General features: G+C 37.8%; 1 protein-coding gene across 1 annotated transcript in view; it reads right to left on the minus strand.

The window, feature by feature from the left end:
- Nucleotides 1-19,449, minus strand: part of LOC115210764 (contactin-like) — an 87,317-nt gene that overhangs the window by 23,108 nt on the left and 44,760 nt on the right. Inside the window, exons 13-18 of the mRNA XM_029779481.2 lie at nt 17,048-17,211; nt 7,458-7,584; nt 6,643-6,807; nt 6,372-6,512; nt 5,090-5,184; nt 2,879-2,968 (exon numbers count right to left, since the gene is read on the minus strand). Coding sequence (XP_029635341.1) covers nt 2,879-2,968; nt 5,090-5,184; nt 6,372-6,512; nt 6,643-6,807; nt 7,458-7,584; nt 17,048-17,211 — 782 coding nt within the window. The remainder of the gene's footprint in view (nt 1-2,878; nt 2,969-5,089; nt 5,185-6,371; nt 6,513-6,642; nt 6,808-7,457; nt 7,585-17,047; nt 17,212-19,449) is intronic.

Below are 19,449 nucleotides of genomic sequence, written 5' to 3' on the forward strand. Positions count from 1 at the left end.
AACTGGTACTTATTTGATCGACCTCGAAAGGATGAAAGGCAAAGTCGACCTCGGCGGAATTTGAACTCAGAACGTAGCAGCTGACGAAATACCTATTTCTTTACTACCCACAAGGAGCTAAACACAGAGGAGACAAACAAGGACAGACAAACGGATTAAGTCGATTATATCGACCCCAGTGCGTAATTGGTACTTATTTGATCGACCCCGAAGGGATAAAAGGTAAAGTCGACCTCGGCGGAATTTGAACTCACAACGTAACGGCAGACGAAATACCTATTTCTTTACTACCCACAAGAAACTAAGCACAGAGGGGGAGAAACAAGGACAGACAAAGGTATTAAGTCGATTACATCGATCCCAGTGCGTAACTGGTACTTAATTTATCGACCCCGGAAGGATGAAAGGCAAAGTCGACCTCGGCGGAATTTGAACTCAGAACGTAGCAGCTGACGAAATACCTATTTCTATTTCTTCACTACCCATAAGGAACTAAACACAGAGGGGACAAACAAGGACAGACAAACGGATTAAGTCGATTACATCGACCCCAGTGCGTAACTGGTACTTAATTTATCGACCCTGGAAGGATGAAAGGCAAAGTCGACCTCGGCGGAATTTGAACTCAGAATGTAGCGGCAGACGAAATACCGCTACGCATTTCATCCAGGGTGCTAACGATTCTGCCTATATAATGCCAACGTAACACTCATTCTCTAAGACTTAAACACCGTTGGAAACATAGCTTACAGGAATACAATTCATACTGTAGTCTGTGTTGTCAGTGCTGAGCCATACTGATTACAATTAGACAACAAAGAACATTTTACATTAGCAGAGAAATCACAGAAATATATCAAGATAAGTATGCAATATGTCTTCAGCTTATTTTCTTCTTTCTACATTATCTTATTTCTATGATTTCATTTAATGTATATTTGTTTAATACAAATGTATATTCGAAATCTTTACCTAACTAATTCTACAACAGAATATTGATTGTGTTCCAACAACAAATATGGAACACAAAAGATGCAGTGATTAACTAAGACTTAGAAGATCCAATAAACTTTCCAAAGATAGATATACTCGCTTCAAAACCTGGAATAGCAAACAGAATAGATAGTTTCTTATACATACCTACTGATTTATAGATTTACTTATCTTACTTATACATTTGTTTTATTTGCTGCACAAATTTCTCTTATACACCTACACGCATATATACGTTAGCACGCCGGGCGTAATGCGTAGCCGTATTTCGTCTGCCGTTCAAATTCCGCCAAGATCGACTTTGCCTTTTATCTTTTCGGGGTCGATAAATTAAGTACCAGTTACGCACTGGGGTCGATGTAATCGACTTAATCTGTCTGTCCTTGTTTGTCCCCTCTGTGTTTAGCCCCTTGTGGGTAATAAAGAAACATATATATATATATATATATATATATATATATATATATATATATATATATATAGATATATATGGGGAGAGAATTCACAAAAAACAGAAGACGAAGACAAGTGGTGTAGACAACAAACAGATGTATTAGTTTAACGTTCGGGAAGGGAAAAGTCTTTGACGTTTCGAGCCCACGCTCTTCCACAAAAGGAACACAGAAAGAAACAATGAGAGAAAATAAAGAATGTGTAGTCGCTAGCGATCTATCATGGCGAATGCCGGACAGAAGGGTGACACAGGAGAGCTAGGAAGAAGGGGAGATAATAAAGTAGTGGTGATCCCAAAGCGAAGGTGTGTAAGAAAGTATGTATGTGCGTGTGGAAGAGGGCTGGTGACCTTGACGTGTGCGTGTGTGTAGGTGTGAAGATGTGGGGCTGGGAAGTGATCAGTGCTAGTGTTTGCGTGGTGGTGTGATGTGATGCAATGTATTGTGAAGTGGTGTTGGGAAGTGGGGGAGACGAGAGTGGGTGGGGTGTGGACGAAAGCAAGGGTAGGGTGTGGTTTAGGCTGAGGGTGGGGTATGTGGGCAGGCACATACCCCACATGTCCGAAAAATGCCGATCGAGAATTCTTAATACGGACATCAGTTTTGGAAATTTCCGTTGCCTCACCAGTGAAGCTGACTCGATTTTTCAGCCTTTTCCGGACTCATTTCGCTATTAGTATTTACGTTTCCGTCATCCAAATTATTAGATGATTTAGCAATTTGCTAATGTGAATATATAAAATTAATATAAACAGCATTCTGCAATGTTTTATCAAAAAGGACAATTATAATGATCACTAATGTGACTAGGGTGTTAGTAAACACCTACATTGCTATATATATATATATATATATATATATATATATATTGTTGGCATCCTTTTTTCTCGGGAGACAATGGAGCTGCGCATAAAATAATCTAGTCCAGGTTTTACATTTCACGTCCTAATACATCTCCTGCTGTGACTGTCCTATCCTGGACAAACAATCCCTCTGACAGGTGCCGCAAATGTAGCGAAGACTTTGTCTGGCTGGTTATGATGTCATAGTTTCAACTATATATATGTGTGTGCATATATATATATATATATATATATATATACATATATATAGTTGAAATTTACAGAGAAACAAAAGACGAAGACAGGTATATAAACAGCAAGCAGGTGTAATATTTGACGCTCTGGAATGTGAGGAAGTCTTTTACGTTTCGACCCTACGCTCTTCAGCAGAAAGGTACACGCGGAAATAAATAGAGAGAAAAAAAATGTGTGCATGTGTGTGTGGGGGTATGCAAACACGCATGGAAACGAACACACACATACACACATTTAAGCAATGGCTTACAGAAAAGTATATATTCGGGCATACTTTTGCACAAATATTTATTCAATAAGGCTAACAAAAATATAACCGCTAGAATAGCTCCTTACGTTTGACCAATTTTCGCCTATATTTGTTTTGAGTCTCCAGTAGACACTGTATCCGATCCCTGGACCACCTTGTTCCCAGATTTCAAGAGGCTGAAAAAGAAACAATTACTGGTAAGTCACCACCAAAATAACACAAATCAAAACAAAACTCCATCAAAAGTAAGAACAGACTCACTAAACAGAACATTAAAAGAATGAAAATGTATGCTCCCCAATCACATGTTTCCAGGTTCATTCTCACTCTGCGGTATCTTAGGCTAATGTCTTCTACTATAACCTCGTGCTGATCAAAGCCTTGTGAGTTGATTTGGTTGTCGAAAACTGAAAGAATCCCGTCGAATATACGTGGTCTGATCAATAAGTATCTGGACTGTTGCCATAGTAACGAAGCTAAATCACGCAGAATAAGACCGCTTGGCATGGATTGACCCTGTTGTGCATGAGTTTTACTATTCTAGCTCACTTCCGCTGTTTACAGTAGTGCTTAGAAGGAAGGTGCGTAACGTGTGATCATAGCATTGCCTATGACAGACAAAGTTAAGCAGCGTATCTGCCTCAAATTTTGCCAAAAGCTTGGAGATACCTGCTCAGAGGCCTACGCAAAGTTTTCGAAACGTTTTCATCGTTCTCGATTCAATCAAGATTTTGTCCAACTGAAACTCGAGGGTCTTTTTGGACAGCTGTAAGTAGTTTTGGCACAAACTTGAAAGACACGCGTCTCATACCCAAATCTTCAGTGATAATGAACTGAACCGTAACTATTTCTGCATATCCTCTGGTAACTCACGGATGGTGATTCGACGATTTCCCCTCACAACTGTACGCATATTTGCTATGTTTTTCTCAATTCTGCTAGTTGCGGGTCTCCCAGAACGTTCGTCAATTTCGACATTTTTTCGGCCATCTTAGAAACCTCTGAACCACTCGTATACTTGTGTGTGGCTCATACACTCCTGTCCATACACATTCTGCAACTTTGCATAGGCCTCTGAGTAGGTATGGCCATGACAAACTTCTCTGTCATGGTCACCTTCCTTCCAACTACTGCTCTAAACAGCAGAGGTGAAGTAGAATGTTAAAACTTAATGCTTCTTAATGAGTCCATCACATTTCAAATGATTTCCAATTGTTGCGTGTGATACATTTAGCTTCTCTACAATTTCTCGCACAATTATATGACAATCAGATTCAACATGGCTTTGATTCAGTCAACATCAACTTCAGTAGGTCGACTAGAACGTTGGTCATCTTCGAGTGAAAAATCTCCAGAACGGAAAATTTTAAAGCATTTCTGACATGTGCATTCTGTTAAGCAATAAACACCATAAACTTCACATTATCTTTTGCCTTTAGGGAAATACAAAAGCAAAATATGGTGAAAATGTTCGTTTTTTTCAATCCATGTTAAAATTGACATTGAACTAACAGCTGTAAACAAAATTAAGCGCAATTTGCTTCTAGAGTAAGCTAAAAGTAACGGCTATCAATGTCAAAAAGAAAAATTCATAACATTGACAAAAGTCATTAAAAATATCGTAACACTATATATATATATATATATATATATATATATATATATATATATATATATGTATGTATGTATGTATGTATGTATGTTGTATGTATGTATGTATACACATATATATATATATGTGTGTGTGTGTGTGTCTGTACGTATGCATCTCTTCCTCTCCCGCTCTCACTCTCTCTTTCTCTCTCTCTCTCTGTATATATATATATATATATATATACACGTAACAAAAATGAGGTAAGAGAAATAAGAATGACCAATGGTATGTATATGAACAAGCAAAACAAATGTAATACAACATATATTCTTGAGTTATGAGAATCATCGCCGCCTCTAGAGACGGTATTGCTATAACCAAGTGGTAATGGAGAACACGTCCGTATGTGAAGGGAGATAACCACAAGAATCAAGGTTTTTCTCCGAATTTGACATGCCAATAAGGAAAAAAAACCAGACGTTTTGTTTGATGATAAGAGAACAGTGTCTCTGCCCCTCTAGTAAGTATCATCAACACAACAGTTATCCTAAAAGTCAATTGCAATGTAACATTTGAATGTTTGTTGAATGTCTAAGACGGTTTGAGTTGTATTACGCACACACTTATAGAAAAGAACAACCTCACTGACATCTATGTGTGCAAATGATGCAAAGATAAAGAATAAATAAATGCTTTTACTCACCGACCACTCAATTACAAGCGTTTTTACTTTTCCTCCTCCACCTGTTACGGCTTTTGGAGGCATTAATGGAGGTGAGCTCAAAGTTCGGATATAACCTTAAACGACAGAGAATAGATGTCAACTGTAATCATTAGAAGGTCAATAGGTTATCAAGACTACAATGGATTTCTGTTGTGTCGACGCCCCCAGACGATGAAGTGGATGGAAGCACTCCGTCGGTTACGACGACGAGGGTTCCGGTTGATCCGAATCAACGGAACAGCCTGCTCGTGAAATTAACGTGTAAGTGGCTGAGCACTCCACAGACACGTGTACCCTTAACGTAGTTCTCGGGGATATTCAGCGTGACACAGAGAGTGACAAGGCCGGCCCTTTGAAATACAGGTACAACAGAAACAGGAAGTAAGAGTGAGAGAAAGTTGTGGTCAAAGAGTACAGCAGGGATCACCACCATCCCCTGCCGGAGCCTCGTGGATCTTTAGGTGTTTTCGCTCAATAAACACTCACAACGCCCGGTCTGGGAATCGAAACCGCAATCTTATGACCGCGAGTCCGCTGCCCTAACCACTGGGCCATTGCGCCTCCAGCCTAATACGTACATATAGAGGGAGAAGTCTAGACATCGAGAGTTTGAGTAGAGGACATCCGAACATGCGACATAACTGTGGCGACGAGGATTTTGTAGCTCACACAGCCACTGTGTAGTATTGCGATATAACGAGAATCGCGACAAGACAATTTCAAATCACATTATTTCACGTTTGTCTTTTATTTGATTTTATTTGTACCGTCACAACTTGCTAGTGTTAATTACAGGTAATCGTGAATAACTCGCAACAAGTGTTCCGCATTGCCTGAACATTTCCATGCCGCATCATACTCTTTAGGGCTGGCCACGTGGAAAGCGCTAATGTCAGAATGTTCTGAAACGTGTCATCTCCAGTCAATAACACACTATGGAAATATCTTAGTACTAAGCTATATGAAGTTAGTATATGTATGTTGTTCTTACTAATGGACAAAAACAGATGGACACATCTGGAATAAATATGTATACACCATAATAACCCTATGCACTAGTGTAATACACAGACTGGGTTGCTTGATCTCTAGAAATCAGAGACATATATAAAAATAAGATCCATGCTATTAACTTCAAGATGTAGTGTATTGTTTGCGGATTAACAGCATAAATTAAATAGCATAGAACACATGCAGAAACACAAAAAACTATAAGCGAGCAAACATGTACAAGCAAACGCAATGAAAGCACAACTCTTACTTGATGGACGGCTTAAGTCTCCAACACCTTCGATATTGGCAGCACTTATACAAAATTGATAATCTTGGTTCGAATGCAATCCAGAAATGGTGACTGAATGGAACCCTGTATCATCCATCCGGATGCTACTCATAAGGATTTCTATAAAGATTGAAGGAAATTAGAAAAAGTCCACTAATCATAAAATATAACGGCATAGTATATAAATACTATATAAGATTAATGGATATGTACCATGTACTTTTAGCTATATATAATATAATGGACTTACTTGATCTTTGAAGTTTCCACTCAGGCTGGTCAATTGAACGGCTGTATACTGTATAAATGCTAATTGGAAAACCATTATCTGGTGGAGGAACCCATTTCAAATGAACCGATGATCTTCCGATGTTCTCACCATCAGCAGCTAAACCGCTTACTTCTCCTGGGGCACCTGCAACAAGATAAAAAAATATCAATTAAACGTAGTGATTTCTTAATGCACGAAACGTGTATTAAGAAGAAGCATATGGTCGGACGATCGATCATCTCACAATATATATTTCTTATTAAATGCACAATATCGTAAATTTTGCTTTCAGCTTTTGCTTGTTTCAATCACTGGGTTTCATCTACGCTGAGGCATGCTTTCATTTATCTGGGAACAACAAAATAAAAATACCAGTCAAGTAGACGAGTCAGTGTCATCGATAATCTATCTCCATTTCCAAATTGCTACCCTTATACCTAAATCAAAATCCCTTATATAAAACAGCTGATCATATATATTAGTGACCCATATCAACGAATCAATGCGGAGTCTTAGTGAAAAGTCACAAACCAATAAGTGTGTACCGTCTAAGGAGCCTCTATATAATTTCTCAACATGCTAGAAATAAGAGCCAAATCTCCTTGAAACCACACCCTACTGTCTTAAAATGCAAACGAAACGTCGGATAATGTAGTCATAGATGCACCATGCCTGAAATAGATGAGATGATTATGGCTGAAACAACTTTGCTTACGGGTCTATTCAGTCAAAGCAGGCCTGATGGTCAGAGACAATAACAGAAGCACGAAAGATACGAAAACAATTATTCTTACCTTTGACAGAAAGAAATGCTCTAGCTTTAATCTTGTTAATAGTACTTTTCACAATGCAGGTGTAATAACCTGAATGTTGAATTCTCGCATTTCGAATTACGAGGCCACCTACTGGATCTTCTGCTGACTATATATAATAACAAAAATTATTTTAAACATCAATTGATAATTTTTTTTTATTATTCATAAACAAAATGATTGTATAGAAATTTTAATTGTTCTAAGTAGATTAATTAGTAGCAATGTTAGGCTGATAGATAAGTCGGCTGCAATCTACAAATAAACATCCACCCACCCATCCATCCATCCATCCATCCATCCATCTATCCATCCATCCATCCATCCATCCATCCATCCATCCATCCATCCATCCATCCATACATACATACATACATACATACATACTTACGCATATGTATATGTATGAGTACGTACATGTAAACATAAATACACACATCTATACATATGAGTATGTATATGTGCACATACACACAGACATACATGCATACATGTATGAAAAGTGTTTAACCAGCTGATAACTTGTTCTAATTATTTGCTTCTTTCTTGGAAAATAGATGAATTTTATTGTGTTTTGGATTAATTGTAACTTTAACTTTATGAATGACATTTAAAACCATTTCGGAAAGCATATATCTTTAAATTTAAATGCAGGCAAATCATCAGCTGATATCTATGTGGATTGTCCAATCGAAAAACAGCTCAACTTTTTTGGTATGAATATTCCAACAGTGAATAAATAATCAAATGGTAGATTAAGGAAGAGCATTGGTGAGTTAAGAAGAGATCCGGGAGGTGGTAGAATGTTTCTGAGAGAGCAAAAAAGAGCATTTAACCGGATGTTTTTATACATCAACGTTAGAGTGGTTGCAAATTCTATGGAAATGCCATCATGTGACATAAGAACAGTGATGAAAGATCTTGGATATGAACAAAAAGTTATAAAAAAGAAAGCGATTGTTTCAAAATTAATGTTACTGAAATATTCAGTTTGGCTTAGGAGTTTTGCAGTAAGGAGAATGAATTTTGGTTGTCAATCATTTTAGCCTGACGAAAGCAAATTTTCTAAAGTTCAAATTCAAGGGACAGCATGGGTGAAACATGATAACCATATTTTTTGCAAGTAACAGCTAAACATGGATGAGTTGGAGTTACTGCGTGATGAAGAACCAATTTGAGAGAGAAATGAGAGGGTATTTATGTTGAAAATTATTTAAATAGCTCCATATTGCGAGGAATACTACAAAAGGGCCAATACTTCATCAATTCCATTGTAGGAATTATTAAGTTCAACTTTTTTTTCCAGAAGAAGGAGTTCTATACCAACCAAGTGAAGTCTTACAGACCTGAAAAAGAATTCCAAGAATCAAATCCATGAATGTAGTTGCTCAAAACCCCAGCTCTAATCTAACAGAGCATGTGCAGAAACATCTTAACAGAAAGTTGCGTGTAAAACTATCCGAAGTTGCATTAATTACAGAGCTGAAAGAAGTTTGAACCTAAGTGGATAAACATAGAATCAATCTGTCATGGTTAATGCAACGATTATGTCTAAATGGACGAGAGAAGGGATATTACTAAAAGGTGGGATTACAAAAGACTGTGGCAAAAGTTCAATCTATCTAACTAAATGGCACTCCGTCGCTTACGACGACCAGGGTTCCAGTTGATCCGCTCAACAGAACATCCTGTTCGTGAAATTAACGTGCAAGCGCCTGAGCATTCCACAGATACGCATACTCTTAACGCAGTTCTCTGGGAGATTCAGCGTGACACAGAATGTGACAAGGCTGGCCCTTTGAAATATAATTGCTACTCATTTTTGCCAGCCGAGTGAACTGGAGCAACGTGAAATAAGGTGTCTTGCTCAAAGACACAACACACAGCAGGGAATCGAACTCGCGACCTCACGATTGTGAACCGAAGACTCTAACCACTAAGCCATGCATCTCCACGATCTATCAAACCTGGATGAATACAGAAGTGATTACCTGCATTGACAAGTTTAACCCTTGAGTGAAAATATATTGATCGGAATGCTTTTGCCCATTCATCGAAATTAGTGATATCGTTTATCTTGTATCTTTCTTTCAGTCATTGGACTGCGGCCATGCTGGGGCACCGTCTTGATGGGTTTCATCGAAAGAATCGCCCCCAAAATTTATATTTTAAGCCTGCTACTCCTTCTATAGGTTTCTTTTGCCGAAGCGCTAATTTACACGGGACGTAAACAAAGTCAAAACCGGTTGTCAAGCGGTCATGGGAAACAAACACAAACACACACACACACACACACTCACACACACACACACACACACAAACACACACACACACACACCACACACACACACACACACAGAGGATTCATTAAGGTTCCATCAACCAAATTCAAGATTTTAGTCAGCTGGGGACTATAGTAAAAAAAAAAAACACTTGACCAAGGTGCTGCGTAGTCGGACTGAACCTCAGGCCACATGGTTGGGAAGCAAGCATTACAACCACACAGCCACTCCTCTCCAAATGTAGCCTAAGCAATCGTTTGGCCTATCAGACATTAAAGTTACTTTAGATTGTTAAGCAAGAGATGAAATTAAGGTTTTCTGAAAATAAATCTTTGTGAACAGTTTAAACAAATTATGTGAATTAGTATATATAAATTACTATTGACAGTACTCTTAAAAGGATTAATATACACACACAAATATACATACATTATACATTCGAACATACACGAATACATAGACACATACATACATACATACATACATACATACATACATACATACATACATACATACATACATACATACATATAACACACACAACGCACACGCACACACACATATATACATATGTATATATATGTATATATATATATATATATATATATATATATATATATATATATATATATATATATATATATATATATATTAATATAGAGGAATTGCTTATTAGATTTTGGATATAAATAAGTATAAATTCTATTTTTTGCAGCAAAACTTTAAAACAATGACAGACTTAATCTGAGCAAGCAATTTATTTTTCTGAAAATAATCTAGAATTAGGGAAATATTCAATTTTTTTTTATTGGTGTTGTCAACTATCTTTTATCTTTTTATCTTTCACTATTTACTTTCCGACCGTTAAAATTTGGCACTTATTCAATCGGACGCAAAAAAACCAATACCGGTTGTGACATCGTAGGCGGAAAAACACAAACACAATGACACCGACACAAATATCGCGTGTGCACACACAATAATAATGATAATAATAATAATAATAATAATAATAATAATAATAATAAAAGGTCACAGAAAACGAGAAAGCAACCATACTCTGGGATATGCCGATACACACAGACAGAGAAATTAAGCCAACAGACCAGATATAGTTGTCAGAGATCATGAAGAAAAAAAATGTATTCTTATTGATGTATCAATACCGGCAGACGACAACGTGTCTCTAAAAGAAATGGAGAAACTCTCACAATACAAAGACCTGGAAATAGAGGTAACCAGAATGTGGAATCTAAAAATAGAAACAATTCCTATCATAGTAGGTGCATGAGGCATGATAAAAAAATATTCAGACAAATACATAACAAAAACACCAGGACTTACAAACACATATAACATACAGAAAATTGCACTACTAGGCACTGCACACATCCTACGCAGAACACTTTCCATACAATAACCATCAGAGCATCACAACAAATCACAGCACATACCCAAGGCACACAGAGCTGCGCTCGGTAGTGAAGTGAAAGCACGCTATAAAAATAAAACTACTGAATAATAATAATAATAATAATAATAATAATAATAATAATAATAATAATAATAATAATAATAATAATACTGAATAATAATAATAATAATAATAATAATAATAATAATAATAATAATAAAACAAAGAAAACAAAACCTGGGAAGAAATCAAACCTGGAGAAGTAAAATTGAAAAAGAGATTGAATTTATGAGAGGGGAAATATCAATATTAAATGAACTAATATGTGGAAATGATGTAAGATCTAGAACAGGAAGAAAGACGAAGAGAAAATTTGGATCCTCACCAAGAGAAGAACTGATATCAATAAAAGAAACGCTGAACAAAAAAGTACAATCAAAAGCCCAAAGATACGAAGATTTGAGAAGAGAAACAAGTTTTACAAGCAAAATAAGCTGTTCACATCCAATGCCAAAAAATTCTACAGAGAAATAGGGAAGGAGAAAGTAACCGTTAAAGACCCCCCCCTCCCATGGAAGAAGTTCAAAACTTTTGGAAAAGGATTTGGAGTGACAAGAAGACGTACAACATAAATGCAGACTGGATTATACAAACTGAAGGATCCTACCAAAATTTACAACAACAAGCATGGGAAGACATCACAATAGCAGACAGACTAAGAAAGGCACTCACGAAGGCCCATAATTGGAAATCCCCCGGTAAAGATAGGGTGCCGAATTTCTGGCTCGCATCGCTCCCATGCGCACACGGTAAGCTAGTTCAGCGCTGCTCAATGGAATTATGAGAGACCCAAAGAAAACACCTGAATGGTTAGCAAGTGGCATTACTTACCTACTCCCAAAGAATAACGAAACCAACCTTCCAAAAAACTATCGGCCTATAACCTGTCTATCCACTACGTATAAAATCCTAACATCTATCCTGGCGGAGAAAACATATGCATTCATGGAGAAGAACGATATTTTCTCCATTGAACAAAAAGGGTGCCGCCGAGGCTCTTACGGATGCAAAGATCAACTGCTAATCAATCGTATGATCCTTGAGAACTGTCACAACAAGCGCAGAAATCTCAGCACCGCATGGATTGACTATAAAAAGGCCTTCGACAGTATACCGCATCCATGGATCTTGAGATCGCTGGACATCTTCAAAATTTCCCCTGTGATTTCAAACTTCCTGAAGCACAATGTCGTTGTGGAATACGAATCTCCAATTATACCACTCTAATGGAGTACTTGCCTCAGAAAATATAAACATCAACTGTGGAATTTTTCAAGGTGACTCACTTTCACCTTTAATATTCTGAATAGCCCTAATACCCCTTACAAGTGAATTAAACAGAACAGGGTATGGGTATAAAATTGCCAATAAAAAAATAAGCCATCTATTTTATATGGATGACTTAAAACTTATGGTAAAGACAATAATGAACTTGAAGGCCTATTGCGCACCGTGAAAGCATTCAGCGATGACATCGGGATGGAGTTTGGACTTGAGAAGTGTGCCAAGGCCACTTTCCAGAAAGGGAAAGTGAAGACCACAAATTCAGTCGTGTTAGATGTTGACACAGTCATAAGAGAGCTTGAGCAAGAACAAACATACAAATATTTAGGGATAAATGAAGGCTCTGGTATTCAGCATGCAAGCATGAAAGAGAAAATCAGGAAGGAATGTTATAGGAGAGTTCGTGCAGTCCTGAAATCTGAACTAAATGCACGTAACAAGGTGTTAGCTATAAATTCCTTAGCAGTTCCAGTTGTTACTTATAGCTACAATGTGTTGAACTGGAATATGAGTGAAGTAAAGAATATAGATAGAAAAATACGCAAGCTGCTGAGTTGTAATAGGATGCACCACCCAAAGGCAGACGTAGATCGCCTTTACCTTCCCAGAGCCCAAGGAGGTCGAGGCCTGATCCAATTTGAACTAGCTTACAAAACAACCACAATTGGACTGGCCAAATATCTCGAAATATCGAATGACTGGATGCTAAAGCTCGTGGAAAATCACGAGAGACGAAAGAAGCTTCATTCTATCATCAAGGAAAGCAAAAAATTTGCTGTTGATCTCGTGCAGGATACCCAAACTGAACAACCCGAGGGAAGTACGGCAACTATTGTTGCAAAGAAGGCGAAAATGATGGCAATGAAAAAAGCGCACGAGCAATTGGCTGATAGGTGGGAGGAGAAACCTCTGCACGGCAAATATATGACCCGCAGCAAACAAGCTGATGTTGACCAGAAGCAAACCCATCAGTGGCTACGGAGCTCAGGGCTAAAAGCAGAGAGCGAAGGTTTCATCCTGGCTGCTCAAGATCAAAGCCTATTGACCCGGAACTACCAGGCCAATGTGATGAAATATGGAGCAGACCCAAAATGCCGATTCTGCAACGACATGATTGAAACAGTGGACCACCTAATCTCTGGATGTAAAGTCTTAGCACCAGTGGAGTATAAATTAAGACATGACAGAGTTGGCCAATATCTCCACTGGCTAATAAGTCGGCATTACAATATCAAAACTGCCGACAAGTGGTATAATCACCACCCTGAGGCTGTAACTGAAGGAGAAAATGTAACGATTCTGTGGGACTTTCCAGTACATACAGACCGAACCATCAAGGCCAATAAACCAGATATTGTTGTGAAAGACGAAAACAATAAAGTTTGCTTATTGATCGACATGAGCATCCCCTGTGATCATAATATCTCAGCGAAAGAGTTTGACAAGCTCAGAAAATATAAAGACCTACTCATTGAAATTGAGAAAATGTGGCATCTCAAGGCGGTTACAATACCAGTGATCGTAGGAGCACTAGGAATGATCAAGAAGGGAACCGAAAATTATATGAGAATGATCCCTGGCTTACCATCCCTGCAAGAAGTGCAAAAGATTGTCTTAACTGGTACATCACACGTATTGAGAAGAGCATTGTCGATGTGAGAACTGTTGCTGCTCATGTATTTAACAAAAAAAAAAAACAAAAAAAAATGAACGAACTACTGAGTTTGGTTTAATGGCCTACCAATGTATACTATGAGTTTCTTTGCCCTAGGAGTCGGGAAGACACTCGGCAAGAAATGGAAGCAAATTTGAAAGAAGAAAAAAAAAGTAATACAATAATAATAATAATAATAATGATGATGATGATGATGATGCTGATGATGATGATGATGATGATGATAATAATAATAATAATAACAATAATAATGATTCGGGAAAGAATCAGGTACGTCAATGATAGAACCAGGTTGAGTTGAATTTGCTTGTAAACACCAGCTTTTGTCGAATAAACATACTGGGTACTGAAGTACATCCAGTGAAATATTGAGGTTATGCATACAGAGATGTTAACGCTTACGAGTATTTAAAGCTTAGGGGCTGGTCCAAAGTGTATGTTGTATTGGTCGCGCGGTGTTTGAAATACTCCAGGATATCCGACGGATCGGAATCCCTTTTGGTGTATTATAAACAAATAAATAAATAACAAAATAAATAAACAACAAACATCGTTTGTCATTTAGTTATTTATTTGCGTATGCACACACACACACACACACACACACACACCACACACACACACACACACACACACCACACACACCACACACACACACACACACACATATATATATTGTTGTATTTCGGGAAGGACTAAGCGGATAACAGCACACACGAGGAGGGAAAGTGTCGCTGAAGAAGTCACAGATGTGTGACGAAAGATGTCCAGACAATGGACATGAGTTAGAATAAGAACAGAAATAAACGAGTGAAGAACGAATATATATTGTGGCGTGTTTATTTGCCCCCCCCCCAAAAAAAAGAGAAAAAAACTAGGCGCAGGAGTGGCTGTGTGGTAAGTAGCTTGTTTACCAACCACGTGGTTCCGGGTTCAGTCCCACTGCGTGGCACCTTGGGCAAGTGTCTTCTGCTATAGCCTCGGGCCGACCAAAGCCTTGTGAGTGGATTTGGTAGATGGAAACTGAAAGAAGCCCGTCGTATATATGTATATATATATATGTGTGTGTCTGTGATTGTCCCCCTAGCATTGCTTGACAACCGATGCTGGTGTGTTTACGTCCCCGTCACTTAGCGGTTCGGCAAAAGAGACCGATAGAATAAGTACTGGGCTTACAAAAGAATAAGTCCCGGGGTCGAGTTGCTCGATTAAAGGCGGTGCTCCAGCATGGCCGCAGTAAAAATGACTGAAACAAGTAAAAAGAAAAAGAAAAAGAAGAAGAATTTCCGTCTGAAATACAATATCTGTTTCATCACACGATTTCACATCAGGAATTTTGCTACACAAATTCATAAATGTGTATGTGCGTGTGTATGTGTGTGTGTGTGTGTGTGTGTGTGTGTGGTGTGTGTGTGTGTGTGTGTGTTTGTGTGCGTGTGTGTGGCGAGCTGGCAGAAACGTTAGCACCCTGGATGAAATGCGTACCCGTATTTTGTCTGCCGCGACGTTCTGAGTTCAAATTCCGCCGAGGTCGACTTTGCTTTTCATCCTTTCGGAGTCGATAAATTAAGTACCAGTAACGTACTGGGGTCGATGTAATCGACTTAATTAGTTTGTCTGTCCTTGTTTGTCCCCTCTGCGTGTAGCCCCTTGTGGGTAAAAAAGAAACATATACATACACACGACGGGTTTCCATGCAATTTCCACCAACCAAATTTACTTACAAGTTACTGGTCGGCTCAGGGTTATCATAGAGGACACTTGACCAAGGTACCGCACAGTAGGCCAGAACCCGAAACCACATGGTTGCAAAGCGAACCTTTGAACAACACAGGTATGCCTGCGCCAGTAAGTATATACTTAAGTGCAAAGTTTAGTGTGAAATAAATCTTGAAACAAGGTCGGTCTGTAATATTTTGTTCACAGCCAAATACTATACTCTTTTACTCTTTACTCTTTTACTTGTTTCAGTCATTTGACTGCGGCCATGCTGGAGCACCGCCTTTAGTCGAGCAAATCGACCCCGGGACGTATTCTTTGTAAGCCCAGTACTTATTCTATCGGTCTCTTTTGCCGAACCGCTAAGTGACGGGGACGTAAGCACACCAGCATCGGTTGTCAAGCAATGCTAGGGGGACAATCACAGAAACACATACACACACATATTTATATATATATACGACAGGCTTCTTTCAGTTTCCGTCTACCAAATCCACTCACAAGGCATTGGTCGGCCCCGGGGCTATAGCAGAAGACACTTGCCCAAGATGCCACGCAGTGGGACTGAACCCGGAACCATGTGGTTGGTTAGCAAAGTTTAATATCGTTACACGAAATATTTTAAATTTTATTTATATTATAATCGCAGTTTCAAGTTGAGAGAATTGATGAGTTGGACTTACAAGGGAGTGTCTGGAACTGGATGCAGAACAACTATTTCAAATAACTTTCTTGATAAAATACCTTCGCTTCTTGCCTCTCATCGTCGGGAAACAAACAAGCACGCACGCACACACACACACACACACACACACACACACACACACAAAACACACACACTTGCACACGCACACGTAGATACATACACACACATACACACACACACTCATACACACACACGCACACACGCACGCGCACGCACACACATTCACGCATGTACAAGGTACTTCCAAATAGTTTCCATCAATGAAATTCTATTCAGAAGGTATTTGTCAACCGGAGATTATGCCTCGCACTGGATAAAAATAAATGAGGTCACGTGATTGTAAAATATTCAATATGGCCGGTTTTCATACCAGACATTTTGTAGAAAAGTGGAGTGAAGCAATTACGTCATAACTATGTAAAAATAAATTACCAAACTGAAATGTTGATTATTCTCAAAGTCTATTTTGATGTCATTGAAGAACCATTCATGTACTGTATCCATACTGGGATTATACGACGCATCACAACGCAGAGTTGCCGTTTCGTTTACATTAACCTCTGTGTTTTGCGGCTTTGTAGTTATAACTAATGCCTCTGAAATACATAAGAAGAATAATACATGGTAAAGAAATCCTTGATAAAATATATAAATATTTTCATCGAACAGTGTGGCTAAATATTTAGTAATTGCTAATATATTATAATATTATGGTAACGAAGTACATTTGGTGAAATATAGTTATAATGGGAAGGTTAGTATATTTGATACATAACTATTTGAGTGCTATCGTACCACCTGAAGCTTTCCTTTTCACGCAATCAGTATTATTTTTGTAATACATACATACATACATACATACATACATACATACATACATACATACATATGTACGTACATACATAGTAGGATATACAGCACACTGCCATATACACCTGTATATTAAAATTTTTTCATTTTATCATAAATAACAAACTCTGGAAACTGATAATGTTCCTGAAATTGTAGCTCGTATCAAAGTTATACAACTATTTCATCTAATAGCATGCTTTCATTCAACATAAAATCACTTCTTAATTTAAAAAAATTATACTGGTATATAAAAAAAGTTCCTTTTATCAAAAATATTCATTAAACAAACTCCGGAAACTGATAATATCCTTGGAATTGTGTCTCGTATCAAAGTTATACAGCTATTATTAAATTATCATTAATGAAAATAGACGTGAGAGAGTGTGAGAGACTGTTGCAAATGAAAATAGAAAATGTCGCCTGCAACGAATTAATATTGTTTATTATTAAACATTAAAATCTATTCCACACTGAATGCAACGGATATTTGAATTTGTGAAAAATTGGACGCAGTTAATGTAACGAATATTTAAATTTGTGAAAAATTGGAGGTCAAAATTTCAGTAAAATTCAGAAAAGGAAATAATAGGAAATTTCTTGGAACATGAATTTATAAAAAAAATTCCGGATGGTCAAGCCTTTAATAACTGTTTTCTTTTAGTACGTTTAGTAACTGTTACATACCTAATTAATATGCAGTTTTCTCCATTATAATATAGAAGATAGAAATATATATATGTATGCGTATGTAGAAAAATGTATATATTTGTATATATGTATGTGTATGTATATGTGTGTTGTATGTATGTATGTGTATGTATGTATGTATGTATGTATGTATGTGTGTGTGTGTATGTATGTATGTATGTATGTATGTATGTATGTATGTATGTATGTATGTATGTATGTGTCTTTGTGTTTGTACCTCCACGCTTGAAAACCGGTATTAGTTTTTTTTTCACGTACTAGTGACTGACTGATCAGTTCGGCAAAGAGTGCATTATAATAAATACTGGTGTTCATTTGTTCGACTAATACCACAGAACGCTGCTCCGGCATTGTTGCAGTTCAATTACTGAAACAATTAAAGAATTTTAAAAGAAAGTGTATCCCCAACTAACATCTAAAAGGTGATCTGAACCCAGCACTACAGAATAACAAAACGCTCACGAGTTGTACCATTCTCTTGTCGTTTATAGTGTTGGGTTGTTAACACAGACAGAAAGAAATTACAGTTAGATGGCAGTGCGTTTATTGACAGTTCAATGATTTAGTTAAGGTTACAACGAAGCACAAGTAATGAGAAGTAAGTTATAAATTCTTGAATTAGAAATTTGAAACACTTCTGAACGTGATCAACCGTGGATTGTTTTCAACTTAGATAACATAATTAAAATATTTCAAATCTCTCGGTCGGCCAGTGACCGATCGAACTCTAGACGAATATAGATGTGAAGTTTGTTAATTGAGGAGGCAGGTCCTCATTTGTTCACATGTTATATATGTGAAGGAATTTATTGTAATACAAAGTGATATAAACCTAGATGTGGAGGCGCAATGATCCAGTGGTTAGGGCAGCGGACTAACGGTCGTAGGATCGCGGTTTCGATTCCCACACCGGGCGTTGTGAGTGTTTATTGAGCGAAAACACCTAAAAGCTCCACGAGGCTCCGGCAGGGGATGGTGGTGATCCCTGCTGTACTCTTTCACCACAACTTTCTCTCACTCTTACTTCCTGTTTCTGTTGTACCTGTATTTCAAAGGGCCGGCCTTCTCACTCTCTGTGTCACGCTGAATATCCCCGAGAACTACGTTAAGGGTACACGTGGCTGTGGAGTGCTCAGCCACTTACACGTTAATTTCACGAGCAGACTGTTCCGTTGATTCGGATCAACCGGAACCCTCGTCGTCGTAACCGACGGAGTGCTTCCATACCTAGATATGTTACATATATTTAATTTACGAACAAATGTATGTACGAA

The sequence above is a fragment of the Octopus sinensis genome, linkage group LG4 (genome assembly GCF_006345805.1).
Source record: "Octopus sinensis linkage group LG4, ASM634580v1, whole genome shotgun sequence".
NCBI lineage: Eukaryota > Metazoa > Mollusca > Cephalopoda > Octopoda > Octopodidae > Octopus > Octopus sinensis.